Source organism: Puma concolor, chromosome F2 (genome assembly GCF_028749965.1).
Source record: "Puma concolor isolate L17-30 chromosome F2, mPumCon1.1.hap2, whole genome shotgun sequence".
NCBI lineage: Eukaryota > Metazoa > Chordata > Mammalia > Carnivora > Felidae > Puma > Puma concolor.
The window spans coordinates 29,227,529-29,252,873 of record NC_141684.1 but is presented as its reverse complement, the minus strand read 5'-3'; the positions used below and the strand labels follow the sequence as shown (position 1 = coordinate 29,252,873).

The following is a 25,345-nucleotide window of genomic DNA, read 5'->3' as shown; positions in this document are numbered from 1 at the left end:
AATCAAAGTAGATGTTATTCCTCACAGACTGCAAAATAAGGATGATGTTTGATCCTTTCATGCATAGAACTGTAATTGAGTTGGTGAGACCAAATCCATTATCATTGTATTTGAGGATCGGCCAGACATCCAGAAGGAATAGGTTTATAACAAATTGATGATTGGATTGCATACTTTATTATAGACCAATACAGACTGGACCAAAACCATGAAGAATATTATGATTCAAGGGCAGACCATAGTGGATGGCATGTAAATGGTACTATGACTCACTGTTGTGATTTCCATGGGGCAAATGACATAGTGTCCCATGATTTACCAGTTTTTTTTTTTTTTCAGCAGGGACACTACCTACATATGTATATAGGCAATAGGATTTTATTGAAAAAATTAGAAAATCATGTTAGGAGCAGTAATTACTGAGTTTTAAATGATTTCTTGAAACATATTTGCTTTTTTTTAATGCCACTGTCATTCTTCTTCAGGTGAAAAAGATGAATTCTTAGTTCTGAGTCTGTGTGAAAGGTATTAATTACCAAATCCATCATAGATTTCTCAGAGAAATAATTATCTAAAAATAGGTTTGAGTGATCAAGCTTGAATGTGATTGATAAGTATATATAAATCAGCATGTTGCATTAACATGCCCTGAAACTTTCAATTTTAAAAAGCCAGCAAATTTGCACATAATATAGGCAAAAATATTGCTTAAAATAGTTGATTCTGTGATCTTGGTGTATAATTCCTTTTTTTTTTTTTTTAAGCCAGTAGCTTTTCTTTTGTATTAATGTCTCAGAATTGAGGAAACTGTGTTTCTATATAAAACAATCTTAGGACTTTAAGATAACTGGTAAAAATATGGCATATACTTTTTAAAAGCCTAGTTTTATGATTAAATGGCATTAAAAAATGTTAAATCATTTTATAAATTAAAAAATCCATATTTTACAAATTTCAGGAGTCTTCCTGAATATCAAATGAACCAATTAAAGACCATCGTGGCTTCCATTCTCTATTTCTTTTAATAGTTCACCTTCTCTCCTCTATTACCCCAAGTTCAAACAACAGCTGTTCCAAACTGATAAGGTTCAGATGAGGCTGCCTTAATTGAGAAATGCCTAGTCATTATCAATGAATTAGTGAAAATCACGTCAGTGTCATACCAAATAAATTACATTCAAATTTTATTTCAGAAGGCAATTTTCCCACCAACTTAAGAAGCAGGGTTAATTTTTCAGACACAGGATCTGGCCACAGACAATATTTTTGGAGCTGGCATCACTTCAGATCTTTGAGAAATCAATTGAAAGGCTTATAGCATACAAACATGAATCCAGTATGAACTTCTTAAATAGCTAATTTAGCATTCAGTATTTGCAGAGACCCTTTAGTCTTGCAAATGTGGATCATAGTGCTTGGGTCAGATTTGTAGTTTACTGTTGGTCTCAACCACAAGATTTGCCTTATCCTTTTAGATTCTAGTTTGGTGTGTTAGAAATATAATGAATGGGCATTAAGTCTTAATACTTGAATTTCTTAACTTCTCTAATTATGAATTACATTGAGGTAATTAAGGGAACAGCATTTAATTTCTAGGATCAGATTCCTTACCGTCCACGCTCTCCAGGCTATGAAAATGCAAATCTTATGTCTGTCAAAAAATGTGGATAGGTTCTATGTTTGTGAAGGGTGACTTAACTCTGGTGCGTTACTGTTAACCTGCTTTCATTCATTGTGCTTTCATGCAGATTAGTGAGTGGCAGGAGAAGAGAACTGTGTAGGATACAGGATAGGAGCCAGGGGTCAGGACTCAACTTGCCTGGCTTCAAATTCTATTTCTACCACTTACTCCCCATGTGATTTTGAGTAACAGAAGTAGCTTCTCTGACTTGTACCTACCTCATGGGGTTAATGTAAGGATAAAATGGCATAATAAGTTTAAAGCTTAAAAAATCTTAGATTAAAAGCTTAAAAACCTTAGCATGATATCTGATAAGTGTTCAGTAATGTTACTTACTCTGATGTCAAATGGGTTATAAGAGAGGAGAGACGAGGGCTGTCAACACAAGAGCCTGCATGAAGGGTGATCCTATTTTTTTACATTAATATGAATTCTTTACTGAGGTATAATTTGCATATAATAAAATGTACATAATTTAAGTGTGCAGTTTAGTAAATTCTGACAGATGACTATTTGATTTGTATACTTTTATATTTATGTAACCAATAAGTACATCAAGATATAGAACATTTTTATCTTCCCAAAATGTTCTGTCCAGCTCTTTTGCAAATTATGACATGATTTATATCACTAAAAAAATAACATTTTCCTAAAGTAAAGTTTATTTTAAAGTAAGGATTTTTACTTTTTTTTTTACACAGGAGTTTCCCACAAAAAATGGCGTATTTTGTTTCTTCTCTAAATAAAATTTCAATGTTTCAAACATATGCAGGTATGTGACCTGTGTGTGTGTGTGTGTGCGTGTGTGTGTGTGTGTGTGTATGTGTGTGTGTGACAGAGAGAGAGAAAGAATGAGAGACACAGAAGGGGGATATGTGTACTTTCATCAAATCGAAGATAATAATGATTTAAGGGTACTATATTAATTTATGTATTGCTAAGAAAGGAAAAGCACACAAGATGGGGAGCCTAATAGGAAGCCCTGACATTAAGCTAAGTCCCTGAAAACTATATTTTAATATTTATTTATTTTTGAGGTAGGGAGAGAGACAGAATGTGAGTGGAGGAGGAGGGTCAGAGAGAGAAGGAGACACAGAATCTGAAGCAGGCTTCAGGCTCAGCACAGAGCCAACATGGGGCTTGAACTCACGAACCATGAGATCATGACCTGAGCTGAAATTGGATGCTTAATGGACTAAGCCACCCAGGCACCCCTGAAAACTATATTTTAAATAGAAGGTTGAAAAAACAAGGGAAAGACAGAAGAGAAATTTGCATGTCTCTGCTTGGGCTGTGGGTTGAGGGAGGAAAAAAAATTCTCCACTGTCAGTTTAATCTACAAGGCAGTACTCTCAGATTTATGGTCTCAGTATGGTCCAAAAGAATCCTCAAGCAGATTATAATTTATTGTAATTTACAGAAATCTCAGGTTGGTAGACTCCTAGGAGAGTGTCAAAAGCAAACACAAACCCTCCTGGAAGAATTACACTTCATTCCAGGTCAGGAGTGATTGATGGAATGGCACGTTCAGATTTCAGAGATGTTCAAACGTGAAGAAAAGTGTCTTGGAATCAATCACATATGACATATCCTGGCTTTTTCTATTTAATGTGAAACTCATATCTAAAAATACAAAGAACTTTGATAGATAGAACTAATAAGAATAAATTTCAGTAAGAATCTATCATATATCATGCACTGGCTATTTTACTAATATACCTAAAACTTTTATATATGAAGCCAGAAGACTTCCAATCATAGTTAATGTATTACCATATGAGAAAAATACAAATATAAGATGTTGGCCCAGAAATAGAAGAAAAACTTATTATTTAAGAGCATAGAGGTAAAGAGGCTGTTCTCTTGCCTTCCTGTGTTTTTTGTTTCAATCAAACAACTCTGCTCAGCCCAGGTTTTCCTTAATTTCTGCATCCTCCATTACCAGTATCTCTTTAGTACCAGTCAGCACTAAACACTGGTTCCCACGAGATGTAGGTCTCTGTGAGAGCCATATTAATTGTCCTTTTTGCAGGGTTGCACCAGAGACCAAATTGAAACATTTAATTCATTCATTTAGTAATCCAGTGCCTGTGCTGTGCTATGTGCCAAGGCTAGGTAATCTAGAAAATTTATAAAACTCAAGCATTTGGGTTTATGTGTAATGTTCATGAAATTTTATTTAATGTGTTTCTCCTCCCTCTCTCCAGAGGTCACTATGATTTCCCCGTCACGAGGAAGCATTCAAGGTGGCACCATGCTAACAATAAGTGGACGATTCTTTGATCAGACAGATTTCCCAGTCAGAGTTCTAGTTGGAGGTATTTTTTATGACTTTTAATATATTACATTATAAGAATAGATGCTGGCTTTTAAATAATTTGTAAGCATAATAATAGTCTTTTTTCAATTAATGTCTTACATTTATTTAAGTTTATTTATTTTAAGAGAGAGCGCGAGCTTGAGCCAGGGAGGGGGAGAGAGAGAAAGAATCCCAAGCAGGCTCTGCATTGTCAGCAGAACTGTGACATCATGACCTGAGTAGAAACCCAGAGTTGGACACTTAACTGACTGGGCCGCCCAGGCACCCCCTTAATGTCTTACTTTTAAAGCTGAGTATTTTCACATGGGCATTTGGTTTTGGGGCTTGATACTTTTCCCATTGCTACTTTTCAGTGAGGGCTATTTCTTGCAGCCTTACATGGCCAGGACTTGGGCTCTGAGTTCATCACCAAAGGACATTGTGTGGCAGCATCGTAGTTGCCATCCACAAATTCCCCACCATACTTTGAGACACATAAACCCTTTTTTAGCAAACTTTTAAATGCCTTTCTTGAACTGTTGTATAATTCTCAGGGGGTTGGTTATGGGGAAATGTAAAGTACATGGGGATACTCTTCTCATTCCCTTTTCACTGACTGTGTTTTATCTGGACATCGGGAATCACTGATGATGTTGGCTCTGGAAAGAGCATTAATGTGTTCTATCTTTACAAATGTACATATGGCTTGGTTCTCTCGTTATACATCCTTTTTATGTGTCTGGTTGAGACCAGTTCAAGGTAGGAAGCTGTGTAGCTCAAAAGGGAGATAGAGGATGAATGTAATAGAGGGGATCTGCCCACTTGATCATAATGACCTTACCTACCTTGATGAGCAAAGGACTGCATGTCTGTCCATGCAATTGGGTACATACTTTGTCTGATACAGCCCTCTGCCATGGTACTTTCTACTTTTAAGGAATATGCCCATGAGCCAACCAAAATGTAATTTGAAGAAAAGAAATTAATATAAAATAACCTCATCTAACATTTATATCTCTATGAATCCTTACTGGTCACTTGCATAAATATTAAAACTGAGGCAATAAGATTTTTAAATATCATGTATGTTATTTTGAAGTTTATATGTAAATATGTTTCAAATATTAAAACCAAGAACATAAAATATTTTTAATTTATGTACTGTGTTTTAGGATCTGATATTGTGATACAGTTGACATGCAAATATAACTATAGCATGTTAAATTTTTATGGTACTTCATTGCCATTAATGTGGCAACCAGGTTTAAGATTTTAAATCCTCAGTAATTCCTTTTTCTTTTAACTTGTTACTTTTTTTAAAAGGTGGGGTTTTTTTGCATTTTTTAAAATATAATTTATTGTCAAATTGGTTTCCATACAACATCCAGTGCTCATTCCAACAAGTGCATGCCTTAATCCCCATCAACTATTTAACCCATCCCCCATCCACCTCTCCTCTGGTAACCATCAGCTTGTTTTCAATAGTTAAGAGTCTGTTTCTTGGTTTGCTTCTCTCTCTCTCTCTCTCTCTCTTTTCCCTTTGCTCAGTGGTTTTGTCTCTTAAATTCCACATATGAGTGAAATTATATGGTATTTGTTTTTCTCTGACTTATTTTGCTTAGCATAATACTCTCTAGCTTCATCCACGTCATTTCAAATGACAAGATTTCATTCTTTTTATGGCTGAGTAATATTCCATTGTGTGTGTGTGTGTGTGTGTGTGTGTGTGTGTGTGTATGTGTGTGTGTGTACCATCTCCACTTTATCCTTTCATCACTTGATGGACACTTGGTCTGTTTCCATAATTTGGCTATTGTAGATAATGCTGATATAAACATTGGGGTGCATGTATCCCTTTGAATTAGTATTTTTGTATTCTTTGGTAAGTACCTAGTAGTGCAATTGCTGGATCATAGGATAATTTTTTTTAACATTTTGAGGAATCTTGTTCTGTTTTCCAGAGTGGCTGCACCAATTTGCATTCCCACCAACAGTGCAAGAGGTTTCCCCTTTCTCTACATCCTTGCCAATAGCTGTTTCTTGTGTTGTTGATTTTAGCCATTTGACAGGTGTGAGGTGATATTTCATTGTAGTTTTGATTTGTATTTCGCTGCTGATGAATGATGTTGAGCATCTTTTCATTGGTCTTTTGGCCATTTGTGTGTCTTCCTTGGAAAAGTGTCTATTTGTGTCTTCTGCCCACTTTTAATTGGATTGTTTATTTTTTGGGTGTTGAAAAATCGTCAGTAATTTCTTGAAAATAATGATTTGTTTATGTATCTTTCCCTTGCTCCAAACAAAATGGGCTAAGTTGGTTTAATATACTGTTCAAATGCACTGTTTTCTAGTTCAATTACCTTGCATTCACAGAGCGTTCAAAATCATGAAAGGTAGTGTTGAAGTATGTTTTCCAGGCCACCAGGCAAGACTTGGAAAAGATACCTTCTTCCATTTGCTAACCCTTGCCTCACTTTTCATGCGCTGTGATTCCCATGTCAGTAAATACTTAATGGACTCACCTTACATTAGGCTCTGACTGTGAGGGACACTTGGAAGTCTAAACCATAGACTCTTTGTTCAATTCAAATTGTGCTTTTGTAGAAGTATAATCATTCTCATTTAGACCCTGTCTGTTTTGGTTTCAGTCTGCCTGTGAAAATACCATTTACAAATTATTATCTCTGTTGTTTTCATTTGGAGAACTTGGACTATAGTGCCATTTTATTTATTTATCTTACCTAAGAGGGCTGGGATCATCTCCTATTGCAGATTCTGAACATCATGAGTTTATTCAGCACCTTTTCTGTAGGAGACAAAATAGAAAGCTTCACTTTGGACTCAGAGTGAAATCTCTTACAGTGACATAGTTTTATCATTTTTTAAAAATTTGTTTCTCAGAAATTACAAAATATTCTAACTCAGGCTTGTGATGTTTTGCCAGGAAAACATTACCATGTAAAAGTATGACAATTAATGAGTGATAAGCTTTCATGGAGAACATATAAAGGAAATGAAGAACCCCCAGCTTTGTTTCTTTGCTTATGCAACTTGGTTTTTATCAAAAAAGTATTTCAAGATAAGCTGATTGTGATTTACATTATGGAGCTCTGTAGTAATAGCTCTACACCTTGCTTCTTTCTAGGCCAAGCCTGTGATATTTTGAATGTCACAGAAAATAGCATATGCTGCAAGACACCCCCTAAACCTGATGTTCTCAGAACTGTATGTCCAGGTAAGTTACCAGAAGAAAGAACAGCCATTTCTGCATTTATGTAAGAAGACATATATCATTAGGGCTTTAGTACATTCAGGCTGCTAAAACAGAACACCATAGACCAGGTAGCATATAAACAACCAACATGTGTATCTTACAGCTCTGGAGGCTGGGAAATCCCAGATCATGGTACCAGCAGATTGGATGAAGGCCTGCCTCCTCATAGATGGCATCTTCCTGGGTCTAGAGAGCTCTGTGGGGCCTCTGTTATAAGGACTCTAATCCCATTTATGAGATTAGGTCCAATCTCATGACCTAAACAACCTCCCAAAGGCCCCCCCTGCTAATAACATCACATTGGGCATTAGGTTTCATTATACAAGTTTTGGAAGGGATACAAATATTCAGCCCATAACAATTAGTAACAAAAAATATTTGAACTATTTAGAATTTGTGGTGAGAATTATAATAAATTTCTTCCTAGTTTTTGGATCAGGAAATATTTGCATTAAAATAGCTGCACCAAAGCTGCACCATGCCTAAGTTCCTCAGACACCCTACTGAAAACAACACATCTCTATTGAATGAGTTCAGTGGTGACTTTATTTAAAATGAAATGAGATTACTAAATGTTGGTGCATGCTACATGGAAATTGTATAAATGCCTTTCTGTGGTTAAAAAATAAATGGGAGAGGTTAAATCCTTACTTGTCTGGAATGTTTTAAGAGTGATAACGGGATGGGAGAAAGGGGACTCAAAATTCTTTCCAGACTTTGGCCTGTGGCCAAAGTGACATCTGCAGTGATAGCACTGAGAGGCTGTGCCTGGATCTGAGGGTGTGTTTCTCATATCTTGTGCACAAAGTGAAATTGGTTTATAATTGTATCACTGGTTGGTATTTGGAGCCAAGAAAATTACATTTATCAGCCTCTTAAATTTCCTTGTTTTGGATGACATTAGAAAAAAATGACCAGTTTCAGAAGAGAATTTTGATAATCACAGTTGGTAACTTTAAAGAGAGTTGTGTATATCAGAGCACACTGCTGATGCAGAAGTTTGAGACGCACAAACTTCTCTCTGAACAAACTCAGCTGAAGAGGAGGAGCCTTTGTTTTCTAGATCCAGCCGCTCCAGAACAGCTTAAGGCTGCGGAAAGAAGGCATGTGTCTGATTGTTGTGTTTCAAGGAAGAAAAAAGAAGAAAAGTGAGATGGCTCCCTTATGATTAGGAAAAAACTTTTAATTACAGAGTTTACATTGGCAAGTGTAGGTTAACTTTAATGATAATTCTCTCTGATTCTGTCCAAGAAGGGGATGAATTCATAGCAGTTGTAATGTCAAAAAGAAGAAGAACAAATAATGACAAATCTTAAAGCTAACACTGTCTGTTCCTTGATTACTTGTAAACCATTAGTAGAGTAACTTTTGTTAGAGTAATCAGGCAAAAGTTTTGAAATCAAATGGTCTGAACCGTGAAGTTTTGAGATTCAACTATATAAAACAACATGAGTCGTGTCATAGGTAATAATTATTATATTATTATCTTAAGTAAAGCACTAATATCTAATCCCCATAGCAACCACACAAATAGTAATATCACTCCTATTTTACATATGTAGAATCTGAGGTGCAAATATATGAAATAATCATAAATAAATTGTAGACTATCTTAACAGCACTCTATACTGTGGATACAGGTATATGTACAGGTATGTGCAATTGTTTCGTTAACATGCATGCTCTAAAAATGTGAATAACAGTAATCTATAACCACCACCCACGTAGAGGGCCATTGAGACACCACATCAAAATTCTGATGAGAATACTTTTTTGTTACATTCAGGTGGGAGAGGCCTAAAGCTTGAGCTCTGGAATAATAGTAGGCCAGTACATCTTGAAGAGATACTTGAATACAATGAGAAAACACCGGGGTACATGGGTGCCAGTTGGGTAGATTCAGCTTCCTATATCTGGCCTATGGAGCAAGATACATTTGTTGCACGCTTCAGTGGATTTTTGGTGGCTCCAGAATCTGATGTCTATAGATTCTACATTAAAGGTGATGACCGTTATGCCATTTATTTCAGCCAAACTGGACATCCAAAAGATAAGGTAAGGAAGCCACAGAATACTATTTAATATTACAAAAGCAATATGGCAACCTTTATATGTATCTCATCTATTCTAATCCAAACCAATGCATATATTAAAGAGTTTATGAGAGATATTTTCATGTGATTGGGTTCTTGGCTATTTTAACATGTGTTATATGAACTATAAAGTCATCATAGAAAACCCATGGCCTAAAAAAATGCTTTCCTGTATCTAAACTTGCTCTAGGAAGGGAAAAACATGCGTATTTCCTTTAAATATCATTTTAATTATGGAAGAATTATAACCATACTTAGGCAATTTGGGAAAGAGTGAAAATATTTCACTATTCTACTACATCTATTTCACTATTACTTGGTCATGACATTGAAGTCTATCATTTCTTTTTGTGTCTATTTTGGGTTTTTTTATTTAAAAAAATGTTTTAGCGTTTATTTATTATTGAGAGACAGAGAGAGAACATGAGCATGGGAGGAAGAGACAGAAAGAGGAGGAGACACAGAATCTGAAGCAGGCTGCAGGCTCTGAGCTGTTAGCACAGAGCCTGATGCGGGGCTCGAACTCACAAACTGCAAGATCATGACCTGAGCTGAAGTCAGACATTCAACTGACTGAGCCACCCAGGCACCCCAATTTTGTTTTTTATATACATAAGATCACACATCCAATTTCATAGTCATTTTTGTCACATATAAATATTTTCACATTTTATTAAATAATTTACACAACACAATTTTTAATGACTAAAAAGTGTTTTATTGCATGGGTTTACTAAACCTGTATAACTTTGTGCATGTGGATAAAGTTTTTAGTTTACTTCTGACTTTTCATGACCACAAATAATACTCCGTTGAACATTAGTGTTCATTAAATTATTCTACATTTTAATGATTTCTTTAGGAGTTTTCATAAATGTGAAACTAATGAACCAAATCAAAAGAACATTTTATGACTCCATGTACGTGGCAAGATTGCTCCCCAACCTGGAGGAACAAATTTAAATTGTTGCCTGTAATATATGACTTCTAATTTTACCATAGCTTTTCAGCACGTTTCCTCCAAAGGTAGTATAATCTTTCCTGATGGGAAGCCCAGAATTTTCTCAATCTGGCATGCAGACCCATTTAGTGACCTTGGCATCTTTCAGACCTACTTTTGGTGATCTCTTGTAGATTAAACCCCTAAAACCTCTCCACAGAGCAAGAGGATGTTTTAACAATATCAACCTTCCTCCTGGTATATATCTTTCTATTTTCCATCGCAGTACTAATTGTGGAAAAGCTGTGGTTTGTGTGTGTTTATGGTATAGTGGTTCTGATGTTAGGTAAGGGTGGAAAGTATGAAGTGAACTTTGATAATTTTTAAACACTGGATTTCACCATGGATAACAGATCTTAGAAGAAAAATATGTAGTTTCACATTTTCTGTTCCTGAAAGTTCTAGGACTGACAGAAATAATAAATGATAAATAAATGCTGAAAAGTTTATTAATAAGTTCTCCTCTCTCTCTCTCTCTCTCTCTCTCTCTCTTTGGGATAAGGTGAAGATTGCATATCATTCTTCCAATGCCAACAATTATTTTTCCAGTCCAACACAAAGTTCAGATGACATTCATCTTCAGAAAGGAAAAGAGTAAGGTTTTTTTAATTTTCATTAAACTGTTGTGTAGTATTTAAGAACTGTAAGTTTATATCTAAAAACATTGTCAATTTGTTTTATTGGTAGAAATGATGTTATTTCATTTGCTTAATTTACAATTGGTCATTCTCTATAATTTTATTAAAAATTTCTTCTGTATTTCCAAGAATATTGACATTCATCTAACCAGGGAAATTTGAAATCTAAATATTTCGGTTGCAGAAATTATAATTTTGTGAAATTTACTTGATCCTGTTCTTAGTTTCTTACTAGGACATTTCAGTCAATTCAGCCACCTAAGCTGAGCTCTTGAATATTTCTAGAGAAGAAACATAAAACCACCTGAATTATTAACACAGCTAACATATATTTAATATTCACTGATTTAGATATTGGGCCAGGAAATTTAATACAAAAATATTCAAATCTACTCCCTACCCTTAAGGAGTATATCACTTAGTGCTGAAAGGTCAAGTCCAGGGAGAAAATGAGAATTTCATTCAAATATGAGATACCATTCAAAAAGGCATTCAGGATTCCTGGAAAGCAAGAGGTAAAAGACATGATAAATTCAAAGTAGCTAAGTTACATGGAGATCTAAAGACTCCGTGATATCATCTTCCATTTATCATTTGTATGTGTTAGGTTTTGCTGCATAAGATACCACCCCGCCCCCCCCCCCCCCAAATTTTGTAATTTAAGCAACTCAATTTTGTGATTGGCCAGGCAGTTCTTTTGGTTCTGTCTACTCTAGTTGGTGATGGATGGCCTAGGATGGCCTCACTTATATATCAGGAGCCTCAGTTGGCATGGCTGGAACTTAGATATTTGGGATGTCCCACTCCACATGGTCTCTTGCCTCCCAAGAGCTACCCCAGGCTTGTCAAATTTGTGAATGGGTTTCCAGCAGTGAAGAAAGAAATTCCTACTGTACATAATCTTTTTAAAGACTCTGCTTGCATCACTTTTGCTAATATCCTATTGGCCAAAGCAAATGGCCAAATCTAGATTCAAGGGGGGTGAAGAAATAGACTTCACTTCTAGATGGAAGGATATTGTTGTTTTTTCCCCCTTCATTCTATCACACCATCCTTCCAGATATTGACAGCACCATGAAGATCTGTTGGAACTAGACAGAGAGGATTGGGATTAAAGGTACCTGAAAGCAATTACGCTCAGTGTTCTCACTGAAATCTTAGTAATAATGACATGGGGAAAGCGTTCCATTCTTTCTATCCTCCTCCTTCTACTATCACTTCTTTATGTACTTAAACACTTGCTTTTTAAACCAGGATCAGTGGGCCAATTCAGGGTAAACGGAACACCTAATTAATCCCTACTGCTATTAAGTGTTAATACACTTTCAGGCTTTGCCTTGGCCGTGGAAAGTGCATTTAGTTTACCTGCTTGGCAGGAGCATAGAGCTTACATGAAAGTGAGCCCTAATACATCTGCTGTCTGCTTTCTGCAAGGCAGCTTGGAATTTACACACTGATACTTATAATGATGGCTGTGAATTTTGAAACTGAGGCCACTGTACTTGGCTTATTGCACAGTGGTCCCTAGACCTTTCCAAAGGTAGCTGCTCATTTGCCAAATTCATCCTACTCAGATAATATAGCCCCAACTCTAAGTGAATTTCTTTTCATTACCCTGTTCTACTTTGAATCAGTTACTAATTTTTAATAATCCTTTAATCTTTAAAACTCTCTTAGTCTCTGTTATTCATATGAACAAAGAGAATTATATTTTTTACAGGATTTTGTGAAGATTAAATATGATGTCTATAAAGTGCTCAGTTTAGTGTGTGATACATAGAAAGTGCCTAATTAATTAAGCTGCTAACAGGGTACAGAATTTAATGGTTCTTCTTTGAGCCCTACTTCTTAGTATTGCCCACATTCATTTGGTAGAGCTGGCAAACAGATTCTCAGAGCAGCCAAGAGCCTGATGGAATCCTCCTGTATCAGTTCTATGAGGGGGATGACCCAGAGCCTCATCATCCTAGAAAGATGAGAGGTGATAAATGTCCCTCATTCAGAGTCTTTCATGAATTGTGAATATTTATTCTTCATATACAAAAGGGTATCTGTTAAATGATGTGAGGCAATTTAGAGGAACTCCCAGCTGGCCTCTCCAAAGATGGGAGCAATGGTGACATTGATTGAGATTTAAGTAGGTAACCAGTAGCTTTTCACTCACCTGTAACAGCCAGTCAGCAAATGCCTTATCCTGGACATGCAATTAGATGATGCAGCTTGTTGGAGAGGCCATGATCAATCTAATCAGTAATAGTTTCCTGAAGCAGTGTTTTATTTCCCCAGTTTTAACTGGAGTCATTATTCAAGGAACTAGAAAGGAACTTCCATCCCTGACAACATTTAACCACTCAGATACAAAACATGATATGTCTAAGTCTGCCTGTTATTTTCTTATATACATTAGAGTATTTAAACTCTGTGCCTTCTGTGCCTTCTGTGTTTTATGCCAGGGAGTTTGCATTATAATCTACAATGTAATTTTGTTTTAAGCTCCTTGAGGATAGGAGAGGGGAATGTATCTTTTTTCAATAAATATCTATTGACAAAACTGAATGAATTAGTCACGAATGGGGACAACTCTGTATCTCTAGTGCAGATACCCTACATAATTCATTTTATTTTAAAAAACTGCCATGAAAGTTTAATATTTAAAATCAGGGATACTACAACATAAATCATTTAATAGGCAGGTATTTTATATAGTGTTGAAATTTTATTCATTGGAAAAAATTTCATATTTTTCAGGTATTACATTGAAATCTTGCTGCAGGAGTATAGACTGAGTGCCTTTGTTGATGTTGGCTTGTACCAGTATAGAAATGTCTATACTGAGCAACAAACAGAAGATGCAGTAAATGAAGAACAAGTTATCAGATCCCAGTCGACAATTGTCCAGGAAATACAGGTTTGCTGTGATGATAGATCTGCTTTGTAGAAAGTTAACGTTCCAAGATAGCTATATTTGGTTATTAATTTTACTATGGAAGATACTACTTGAGGGGAAAGCAGTCATGGAAAATTATTGACTTGTGGTTAGAAGTATCTGTATTATAAATGAAAGAGGCTGTTATTTGATAAGACTGAAACTTTAAAATATTTTATCATTTGCAGTAAAATAGAGCAATAAAGAAGCATTGAATAATTGACTATCATGCTTTTTAAACGTGCTTTTCTATACAGTGAAGGTTTTTTTTTTTTTTTTTTAATTGGGAAATAGGTTATAACATTGGAAAACTGGGAAAGAACTACTGCAAGGAGTGAAGTTCAAAAGATAACAGTAACCAGCCCATGCGTGGAAGCTAATTCATGTTCCCACTACCATTATAGATTAATCTATAACATGGAAAAAACTGGTAAGTTGCAAATAATAAAGGAGATTTAATTTCTCTTCATTTATAGATGAAATTATAAAAATTTAGTCTAGTCTAGTTCTTTCTGGAAAATATTGTTTTAATAGTGTGCTAGACAAAGAAGCTAAAAATGTATTATGAAGAAAAACCTTTGGACTGGGATAAAAAATGGTATCAGTAAAAACAACTTCCTGGTATATACTATCATTTTCTTTTGTAATGATCACAATAAATGTATATCTAAGTGCATAGAAGGATTTTATGTATCTGTGACTCACAGGGATAAGTTAAGATAATAAGAATTAAATTCATCATTACAGAGAAGTAAATATTCCAATTCCTCAAAAAAAAAAGCTATGAGATACTAATTTATCTGTTAACAAAAACATTGCGTCTCTATATTTTATAATAAACCTGAAAATATAAGTTTTCTATTTCTGTTAATTGTTTCAATAAGTAAATATTAATGGGTGATTACTGTTTTCCAAATAGCTTATATAACAATAATAACAATAGTAATAACAATGCTTATTACCATGGGAATATTAAAACAATAAAATACGATCCTGATCTTTAGGAAATTACAATCCAATGAAGTAGTCACTATTATTGAACTCGAATTACTTTCAAAACACAATTTTATTAAATGATAATATATGATACAGACTACGGGTGCTTTAAAAATTCAAATATAAGACATCAGTGCTGGCTGTGGTTAGTGCAGAAAGATTGCAACTCTTCTTTTTTTTTTAAATTAAGGCCCCTAATCATTTGCCTTTTTATTTTTATTTTATTTTTTTAATTCATCCAAGTCTTGGTACCTGTTGATGCTTCTGACTTCATACTGCAATCAGCTTTAAATGACCTCTGGTCTATAAAACCAGATACAGTTCAAGTAATAAGAACACAAAACTCCCAAAGCTATGTTTACATGGTAACGTTTATATCAACTAGAGGTAAGCATGTATCTCATTTTGTACTTCTGTAAATTTTTCTCTAAGAAACAAATTTATATTCTCTAAAGCTGCACTGAAAAAATTAAAAACTCCATACTACGTGGCAATGAGAAAGAATGAAATATGGCCCTTTGTAGCAACGTGGATGGAACTGGAGAGTGTTATGCTAAGTGAAATAAGCCATACAGAGAAAGACAAATACCATATGTTTTTACTCTTATGTGGATCCTGAGAAACTTAACAGAAACCCATGGGGGAGGGGAAGGAAAAAAAAGAGGTTAGATTGGGAGAGAGAGTCAAAGCATAAGAGACTCTTAAAAACTGAGAACAAACTGAGGGTTGATGGGGGGTGGGAGGGAGAGGAGGGTAGGTGATGGGCATTGAAGAGGGCATCTTTTGGGATGAGTACTGGGTGTTGTATGGAAACTAATTTGACAATAAATTTCATATAATAAAAAATTAAAAAAAGTAAAAAAAAGTAAAAATTCCATAAAATGGCAGAGAAAGAAGTGGATTCGTAGCCTTGATCACTTTTAGGAGAAATAGAAAATAAATGGTCAATTTTTTTCTATTGTAATTAAAATTTTAGTCCTATTTCAAGGAATGTACAGCTTCAATGCATGAGAAACACTATATATACCATAAATGCACTATCTGTATAATAGGCTACTTCATATTTAGAAAAAATTAGCAAAGATATGAATTCTGGAAATGAGCTTTAAGTAGTTAGCATGTCTTGGGAGACACTAGTCTAACCAGATCTTGCCTGATGAAAGGATTCTGTGGTCAAATCCACATGGGAAACTGCATACCCCAGCTTATCCTTGAAGATTGACAGATCTCATTAGAATAATAAAATCCCTGAGAATTCCTACAGTGAGAAAAAAAAAACATACAAAAACAAAAACTGAAAGAAAACATTTCACCTGTGTTTAAGACAGCATTTACCAAAATTATTTTTACCTCTCTGTCCTTTTCAAGCAATAGCTATTAACTTCCTATTAATGTTTTGCATTTTCAAGTCTTAAAGTCAAGTTTAACGACCAAATTTAGTATTTGGGCTATCTAGTTCAAAAATAGGTCCCTGAATATGTATGTATTTACTTTTCTTTGGGCAATAATTATTTTCCAATTCATTGTTTATTTCTCATTTTATAAAATTGTTTAATTTGCTTGTTGGATGGAGGGCAAAGAATTTCATTTAACATGAATTGAAATTCTAAAAATTTCCCAAAGTTTAGATTGTCAAAAATGCTGTATAAATGAAGATATGGTGATCCTTGTTCTCCGAGGAATACATCTATAGTTCAGAGAGAAATTTTACAGCTTCAGCAGCCTTAAGAAATATAGTACCAAAATCATAAGTACCAAATCAAATTCTAGGACTCTACCCAACAGAGGTCAGTGGGTTTCCAATGGTGAAGCATCTTCCCAAAGCAGAGATAAATCTGAGGACAAGCCCTTATTTCTTTTAAAGTGAGATTGTATTAACAGGCCTCCCAGGCCTCGGGCTATTTCCTGGAATTCAGTTTTGTACGGTATTCATGTTTAAAGAAAATAGCAATATCCCAACCTAGCCCTCTATACTATGATAATGGTACTGGGACAAAACGAAAAGAAGTTTTGGAATATCCCACTGGTCGTTGATCTTTACCTCATGGTCCCAATACCTCCTTTTGTTTATCCCGTAACACTTTATTTTAAGCCATGGATATTGAACCTTAAGTGAATAGCACTTTATCTGTTATTTGCTGTTTCTGCTACGGCTAAATCTTTAGCTCAAATTCAAGGATCCACATCTTCCCCATTCATCCCCCCTTTTTTGTGATAATACAATAAAACCAATTTTGTTACTCATGGATATATTGGTATTTTATTAAATTAACATCTTCAAATCCTATTTGGTACTTCATCGCAGGAGACTTTGATCTGCTTGGTTATGAAATGATTGAAGGGAACAATGTCACCCTGGATATTACAGAACAAATCAAAGGAAAACCCAGTTTGGACACATTCACGCTAAACTGGGATGGAATCACTTCGAAGCCTCTGACCCCATGGTCATCAGAAGCTGAAGTATGCTCTTAGCTAATTTATTAAATAGAAAGCTATTTAAATATCACCTTTCTAGTAAAACAAAAGAAAACAAAATAAACCCCACACTTTAAGGAGCGGTAATACACTCATTTACTTGACATGGTGGGTTGGAGCCAACCCATAGAGAGTGGAGAAGGGAGGAAACATCACAGAGACACAGGGGATGAAAGGGGGGGTTCTTAGATCTGTGCCAACAGGATCCATTGTATCTCTGTGTGGGGCAGCTGTTTTTGTAGAAAGAATGTTTGCTTGGGAGTTATTGAATTTTGACAACTATCTACACAATGAGTTTAGGTTAATATTTGTTTGATGATTAACATCTTACTTTATCTCCTTAATTCTAAATGCTAATTATATCTGTGCTTTGCAAGAGAAGTAGATGTGGAAATTACAGGAAAACTTGTGAATAAATGTGTACCAATTCCTATATAATCCAAGATCATTTATTATTTTTAAAATAACCATCAATACAGTCTTATAGTATCTGAATCTCTTCTTTTGAAAAACAGAATACATTGTATATTTTGTATATTGTATTTGCATATTTTGAAAAACAGAATACAGTGTATAGTTTTTTCCAGTTAAATTTGAGCTAATGGGGAAAACTATTCACTTGGAACCTGTTTAATTGAGTGCTAATTCATTTAGGTTTGCCTCATTGCCCTCTTTAAAAAAAACTACTAAACAAGTGTGTCTACCTTACATAACAACAGTGTAAGCTAATGTTACCCAATTGGATGTAACTATTGTGATTCTAAAATAAAACTCTTGAAAAAGTCACTAGACACTAAAATTATTGCATATTAACTTAAAATTATTTAGGAAATGATCTCATAATGATGGCTGAAGTATGGGAATTATGCAAATGTTAAGTTATAACTAATTAGTGGAATGAGTAGTAATAGTATAATTGTTCTAAGTCTTCATGAAAAAGAAGTTACTAAAGCTCATATTTTTAATTTAGTTTCAGGCAGCCGTAGAAGAAATGGTTACTGCCAAGTGTCCACCGCAAATTGCAAATCTTGAAGAAGGATTTGTTGTGAAATACTTTAGAGATTATGAGTCTGATTTTAACCTGGTATGGAATGTAAATGAACAGTGAAACTGACCAAATAAGAATTCGTATAAATGCTTGGAATCTTGTGATTCTCTTTGGACTAACATTAATTCCTATTGTCAAATTGCAAAAATAATTTGTTACACATTTATTGGTAAGGTCTGCTTTATCATCTCCTTGCATTATAGTGTGATTCATTTGTGAAATTCACCACATATGAATTTTCTCGATCAAGGGAAAGTAAGAAAGATGATGGACAGTATAAGATCTATAGGGTGTTTTACTTGTTTTCTTTACTTGGACGCAGAGTATATCCTGTTTCCTCATTGGCTTCTGAGCATATAATTTGTAGTAGGGCTTCTCTTGATTTTTGAGATCACCCTCTGGTCAATTAGTAAAATACTTGTCCTTATTTCTCTCTTGGTGAGGTATAAGAACTTTTCTTTGATGTACAGTAAAGAAAATTTCAGAATACTCTTATCTTCCTAATTCTTATTTTGAAAATCCGAGGAAGCCAGATATTCACCATTTCCAAATGAATACCATAAGAATAAGGACTATATAGGCTAGTGATCTGGTTCAGATCAATACCTTAGAAATAAATATGAATCCTTAAAAATATTTATCACATGCTTTAAATCACATGTTTTAAATCTGTTTAAATGACCAGATTTATTAGTGAAAAAAAAAAGGAAAATCTTTCCATTTAATTGGCTCTCATTTCAAATTAATTTAATAAACATGCATGTACTTGGGTTCTCCTATCCTGAATGTAGTGCTAGCAGCCTTGGGAATTGCACAGTAATTTACACTATGCTCTTTCCTTTCTTCATTTCCCATCATCATCCTGGCACACATTCTTTGCTCTATCTTACTTTGATTATTTGCATTTCCCAGCACCATCTTCTTACATCCCTGCTGATTTCACTTATTTTACCCTCTCCCTGAAGCTCCTTAGTCCATCTTTCCTTTGAAATGAGTCTTGTTTATCTTTAAAGACAACTCATGTAGTGCTTCCTCTGAGTTATCTTTCTTGATGCTTTATATGTGAGTTAGAGGCCTCTCTTCAACCTCATAATTATATAATATATGTATAATACTTCAACATCAGTATTATAATCCTTATTTCCTTTGTCCCAAACTTCATGGGATAGGAAATACCCCATATAGGGATAGTGTTCTTCACCACTTGAACCTTGAAGATTCAACAAAAACCAAATTAACAAACAATAACCTGGCACATAGTGAACACTGAATGAATATTTGTGGAGGGGTGCCTGGGTAGATCAGTCGATTGAGCATCCGACTTCCGCTCAGGTCGTGATCTTGGGAGTTTGTGAGTGTGAGCCTTGCATTGGGCTCTCTGCTGTCAGCACAGAGCCTGCTTCAGATCCTCTGTCCCTGCCTTTCTTTCTGTACCTCCCTCCCTCACTCTCTCTTCGTCTCCCTCAAAATAAATTAACTTTATTTTTTTTTTAATTTTTTTTTCAACGTTTATTTATTTTTGGGACAGAGAGAGACAGAGCATGAACGGGGGAAGGGCAGAGAGAGAGGGAGACACAGAATCAGAAACAGCCCATCTGAGCCATCAGCCCAGAGCCCGACGCGGGGCTCGAACTCACGGACCGCGAGATCGTGACCTGGCTGAAGTCGGACGCTTAACCGACTGCGCCACCCAGGCGCCCCATAACTTTAAAAAAATTATAAAAAAATATTTGTGGAAGGAATGAATAAATATCCCTAAGAGTTCATGATATAAGGAGAAATATAAGATTTAGGAAATAGCCAAATACAGGTACAAGGGATTATATGATTATGGAGCCAAAGGAGTGATACAGGATGAGAGCATTAGACTTTCAAAGAAGAGAGAGAATATTTCAAGTTAAAGTGGTGTGGGAAGCAATGGATCCAAGTTGGAACTTGAACAAATTGGGTGGAGATGTGGGGGAATAAAGCAGGACAATAAGTCATGTTTTCATTTGAAATATTACTGTTTCTGTAGGAACATATTAACAGAGGGCAGAAGACAGCGGAAACTGATGCTTACTGTGGTCGTTATTCCCTGAAAAACCCAGCTGTTCTCTTTGACTCCACAGATGTTAAACCAAACAGACTACCATATGGAGACATTTTATTATTTCCTTATAATCAGGTGAACTCAACAAAATGATATGCTAATTTAATCTGTAAAATACCTTGATAATAAAATTTCCTGAAATATAAGACAGGGAAAACTGCTTGTCATGTGAAATCATGTCACATTAGACAGGTACTGTGGTTCACATTCTGGGGCCTTGTGATTTCCTCTTCTGTTGGTTTTCAAAAAAAAAAAAAAGAAAAAAATATGTAATATCACGCACACGTATTCTGCTCTATCTTATAATTTCAGAGAAAATTACTTGCACATGAATTTAAATATTAAAACAAAAGTGTATAATCTCCTCAATATATTTTATTTATTAAGAAGAAACAAAAATGGATAGCCATCATAGAGTGATCTTGGGTATCCAGTCAAGGAGAAGTGAAGGGAAAGCGTGAGTAGAGATGGGAGTTTTAGGATAGGTATTTAAGATTAGCAATCATAGTCTTGTTTACCCTTTCTCTGGTTTTAAAATTCTCAAGTTGTGATATACATCCTCAAGTTCTAAGTTCTAAATATATTTGGTATGCTTAAGATGTTGTAGACCATTAAGATTGGTATTTAACTACCATTTTACAGTGACATGCATCTTTACCTCTAAATGCTTAGCTGCATTCACATCCCAATTAATCTACTTCAGTGTTTATCTCCTCTTTGTGTGTTTGGGCTTTTACATCCACTGTAGAGTTCACTTAGAGCTGGATTTAAATTTTACATTGCTACATGACTAAAGGGAGGGAATTATTTTCATTTTTTAAGGAAACCATATCTAAGAAAACAATAAGGAATTAATCCTTAATTGTAAGGTCGTTCAACTCCACTTCCTCTTCTAGAAAATCTTTCACAATTCTTCTATACCTAATTGGCTGAAATTAATTATCCCTGTCTCTGTGTTCTGAAATATTTTGTATGGAAAATTATCAATATTTATTTACTGGATTAGGTTGAGTTAACTTGAATTGCTATAAAACAACTTAAAGCTAAGATATTATTACTGATTTCTTTTTTAATTTTCTGTGTAGTTATGTTTAGCATACAAAGGATTCCTCGCAAATTATATTGCTCTAAAATTCCAATACCAAGACAGAAGCAAGATTACTAGAAGCAATGATATACAATTTACCTATAACTTTACTAATGGAAACAAGTAAGTTACATTCTGTGAATGTAAATTGGAAGTTATAATACAGTATATAACCTGAACATAAAACAAACCCACTCTTTGTTAACTTTTTAAATTTTTTTCCACTTTTTGTTAGTTTGGGTTTTTTTGTTTTGTTTTTGAGAGAGTATGTATGCACACGAGCAGGAGAGGGGCAAAGAAAGAGAGGGAGAGAGTCTTAAGCAGGCTCCACACCCAACATGGAGCCTAACACAGGGGTCAATGTCACAACTATGAGGTTATGACTTGAGCCAAAAATCAAGATTTGGACGTTTAACTGACTGAGCCACCCAGATGCCCCACTTTTTGTTAGTTTTTGACAAATGCTGTGCAGCATAGATCTGACTGCCGTTTTCATGCCCTCTACATTAGCATCCTAACAGAAATAATTGTGGCAAAAATAAATAGATAGATTATGAAAATAAGAATTGGTCTAGTGTTATCATCACCCATGACCATTTGAAAGGTAAAACAATGGTAAACCTTACAATTTAAATCATGTATTATTAAATCTAATAATGTTCCCACTTACTGAAGGCAGGTAGAAAGAGACTCCTTTATCACAATATTGTCATTAAACTTTGATCACTGAAAACAAGGTGCTTTCTAGGTGTGAGCAGAGCAAATAAAATATTTCAATGAATATTTCAAAATTAATGGAGAAGAGACACTTTTTAATGCTTGGTTTGCCAAAAGTTAGACACAGAAATGCAAGCAGAGAAGTATAAGGGAAGAAGATAGATGTCTAAGAAAGCTATCTAATGACTATAATTGCCACACCCTCAAGCACAAGTTAGTTCTGCATAATTACGTTTTGTTTTTTATTATTATATCTTCTGAAATTTGTGTCAATCCACTTTTGTATTTCCACATAGAACACACATACAAATTTCACACACAATAGAGTCATAATGAAGACATACACATGCACATATACACCTTTTTTATTTGAAAACGTGTTCTCCAGGTACATTTTGCTATAAACATTCCCTGCATGCCTGAATTGAACAGATTAGATTGACAATTTTAGTTTTGGTGAGCATCACCTGCATGCGTTTGACTCATTCACTGTGACGAGATTTTGGAACATTTTACAGATCTTGGTTCTTTCATATTCGTCAAAGCATCACTCACCATATTGCTAAATAGGTCTTTCCTTTTAACCTGCAATTTATCTGCTGTAAAATACATTTGATAAGACTGATGGGCTTCCTTTACCCTAAATGCTATGATATCTTTAAACAAGAATGTCATGATTTTCAGAGGAATAGGGTTCACTGGGTAAAATTATTGCCAGTCAAGGCAAAGTAAACTCCCCTGCTCCTATTGTGTATTTCTAAATTTGCTTTGATTTAGGTTAGACAGGCCACCATCAAGTAGATGTGTTAGAGTTAGATTATTTTTAGTACAATGTTAGTGTTAGAAGTGCCATTGCCCCCCCCCCCAAGAATTATGGTATAACCTTTCCAAAACAGTGATTTTTGTAGCTATAAATCAGGTTTCAAAATCTGAAAAGTGAAATATGATTTTCTTTTAGAAAACACTGTTATCTAGGGATGCCTGCATGGCTCAGTCGGTTAAGCGTCAGACTTCTGCTCAGGTAATCTCACAGGTTGTGAATTCAAGCCCCGTGTCAGCTCAGAGCCTGGAGCCCACTTTGGATTCTGTGTCCTTCTCTCTCTTTGCCCCTCCCCCACTCATGCTCTGTCTCTCTGTCTCAAAAATAAATAAATGTTAAAGAAATAATAATAATAATAAAACACTGTTATGTAGCCACAAAGACAGTGTGCTGTTCACTTAAGTTTTGATGTCATTTGTAGTCTCTTTTTGTCTGATAAAGGGTCCGGTTCAGTATACTAAATTTTCTAAGTAGTAGTTTCTTAAACTTTAGAATTATATAATTAGGGTAGAATTCTACTGAGACCCTAAGTGGGTTTTTTTTTCACTTTTATTTAAAGAGCACTTTATCTTGCTGTAGTTCCACATATAGTTTTCTAAAAATATGTTAGTTTAAGCTAAGCTTTGAGGCACTGAGGTGGATCCCATGATGAATTTGGGAACCATGAAGGAAATTAAAATAGTAGGTGCTCAAACAAACTAGTCAGTTAATAATTACAGCAGTAGCTGATATAAAGATTATTGTTAAATTGTGTTTAGTTATTTTGATGGCAATATTTTTCTCTTTGTTGCAAACTCTCATAGCTGAATTGCTTAACTATAACTCATAGAATTCCAATGCAGTTAATATCGAGTGCAAAATCTGAATCTAAATTACACATTTAAGGGGTAATGTGCTTTACGTAAATCACTTACCACTTTTGTCTCCTATCAGGAGACAGTGCAACTCTAGGGAGCTCTTTTGGGAGTAATAACAAGTTCCAGTTTTGCTTCTTGGTATTGAACTGAATTTACTGTTCTATCCTTGACATTTTTTACTAAAATAGTTTACTTTATTCTTGTGTCTTGTTTTTATTTATATGCTTGCTGTACACCAAGGCACATACTCCTTAATTTCCTTACCTATCGCTACAGAATATTTCACCTTCCTGTGGCTATTGCCAAGGCTACAAATAAAAGAAAACCTATATTTACAGTATACAACATTAAGTCTGTTACTACCAGTTCAAATTTCTGTCTGCTGTTTCTTGTTATGGCTGCACCTCTGTGCTAATAAAGTGCGTTTAATGGTCTTCTTGTGGGAAAAAAACCACTTTTACTCTTTAAGAATTTAGTGCTTTTTTATAGTGTATTGGTTTACATTAATTAACCATATTTCAGCTGGACCTACACTTGCATAGACCTTCTGGACCTCATACAAGCCAAATACACTGGGACAAATTTTTCTCTTCAGAGGATTGGTTTACAGAAGGCATCAGAATCACAGGTTTTCTATGTAGACACAGTATACATTGGACAGACATCTACAGTGTCCGCATGGGGTGGTATGTTGTATCATTTCATATCGATTCAAAACCTCTAAATCTATCTTGTAGAAAAATCTTTCCAGGGGAATTATTGTTTACTTTACACAGAAACATTAATCTCTAAATATTTGAGTCATTCTTTTATCTGAATATTATTATTTAAATAATATTATTTTTTATTCTAAGGATAAATGTACTCTTAATGAAAACTTTGTCATTATGGCAAGAATTAGTCTTTCTAGTCCTGGATTCTGTTTATATATATATAAACTGTGACAAATATTTTCATTTTGCTTTGTTTGATTTTTGAGAAACTAATCACAAAGATATGTGTTCCTAAAAGGCAGCTATTGACATTGGCATCTGTTTGGTAGGATTAAACTGAATATTTTCATGGACATCATGGTGATAATTAATAATACTATAAATGAAAAATTTATTTCTGGTAGTCTAAGCATTGTTTTATAGTCATGTCAGTAGACTCCTACATATGAGCTGTGATAATAAAATAATTACAATTAAACTGTGATCTTTAAAAAAATCAACCTAATTCTAAACAGTCACCTTTAACAGTGACTACTCACATTTTTCAGAGAAATTTTAAAATCCTTTCCTTTGGAACTACTTTCAAGTGCAACTAACCAGTTTAACAAACTGGTTAAAATTAAATGTAC

At 34.7% G+C, this 25,345-nt stretch overlaps 1 protein-coding gene across 3 annotated transcripts in view; it reads left to right on the top strand.

The window, feature by feature from the left end:
• PKHD1L1 (PKHD1 like 1) overlaps nt 1-25,345 on the top strand; it is a 159,140-nt gene that overhangs the window by 22,470 nt on the left and 111,325 nt on the right. For all 3 annotated transcript variants that reach the window (XM_086695604.1, XM_025922529.2, XM_086695602.1), the window contains exons 10-22: nt 2,383-2,453; nt 3,889-3,999; nt 7,123-7,212; nt 9,038-9,306; nt 10,847-10,938; nt 13,731-13,890; nt 14,203-14,338; nt 15,148-15,291; nt 17,210-17,367; nt 18,353-18,466; nt 20,448-20,597; nt 21,608-21,732; nt 24,526-24,689. In XM_086695604.1, the coding sequence (XP_086551730.1) occupies nt 2,383-2,453; nt 3,889-3,999; nt 7,123-7,212; nt 9,038-9,306; nt 10,847-10,938; nt 13,731-13,890; nt 14,203-14,338; nt 15,148-15,291; nt 17,210-17,367; nt 18,353-18,466; nt 20,448-20,597; nt 21,608-21,732; nt 24,526-24,689 (1,784 nt within the window). The remainder of the gene's footprint in view (nt 1-2,382; nt 2,454-3,888; nt 4,000-7,122; nt 7,213-9,037; nt 9,307-10,846; nt 10,939-13,730; nt 13,891-14,202; nt 14,339-15,147; nt 15,292-17,209; nt 17,368-18,352; nt 18,467-20,447; nt 20,598-21,607; nt 21,733-24,525; nt 24,690-25,345) is intronic.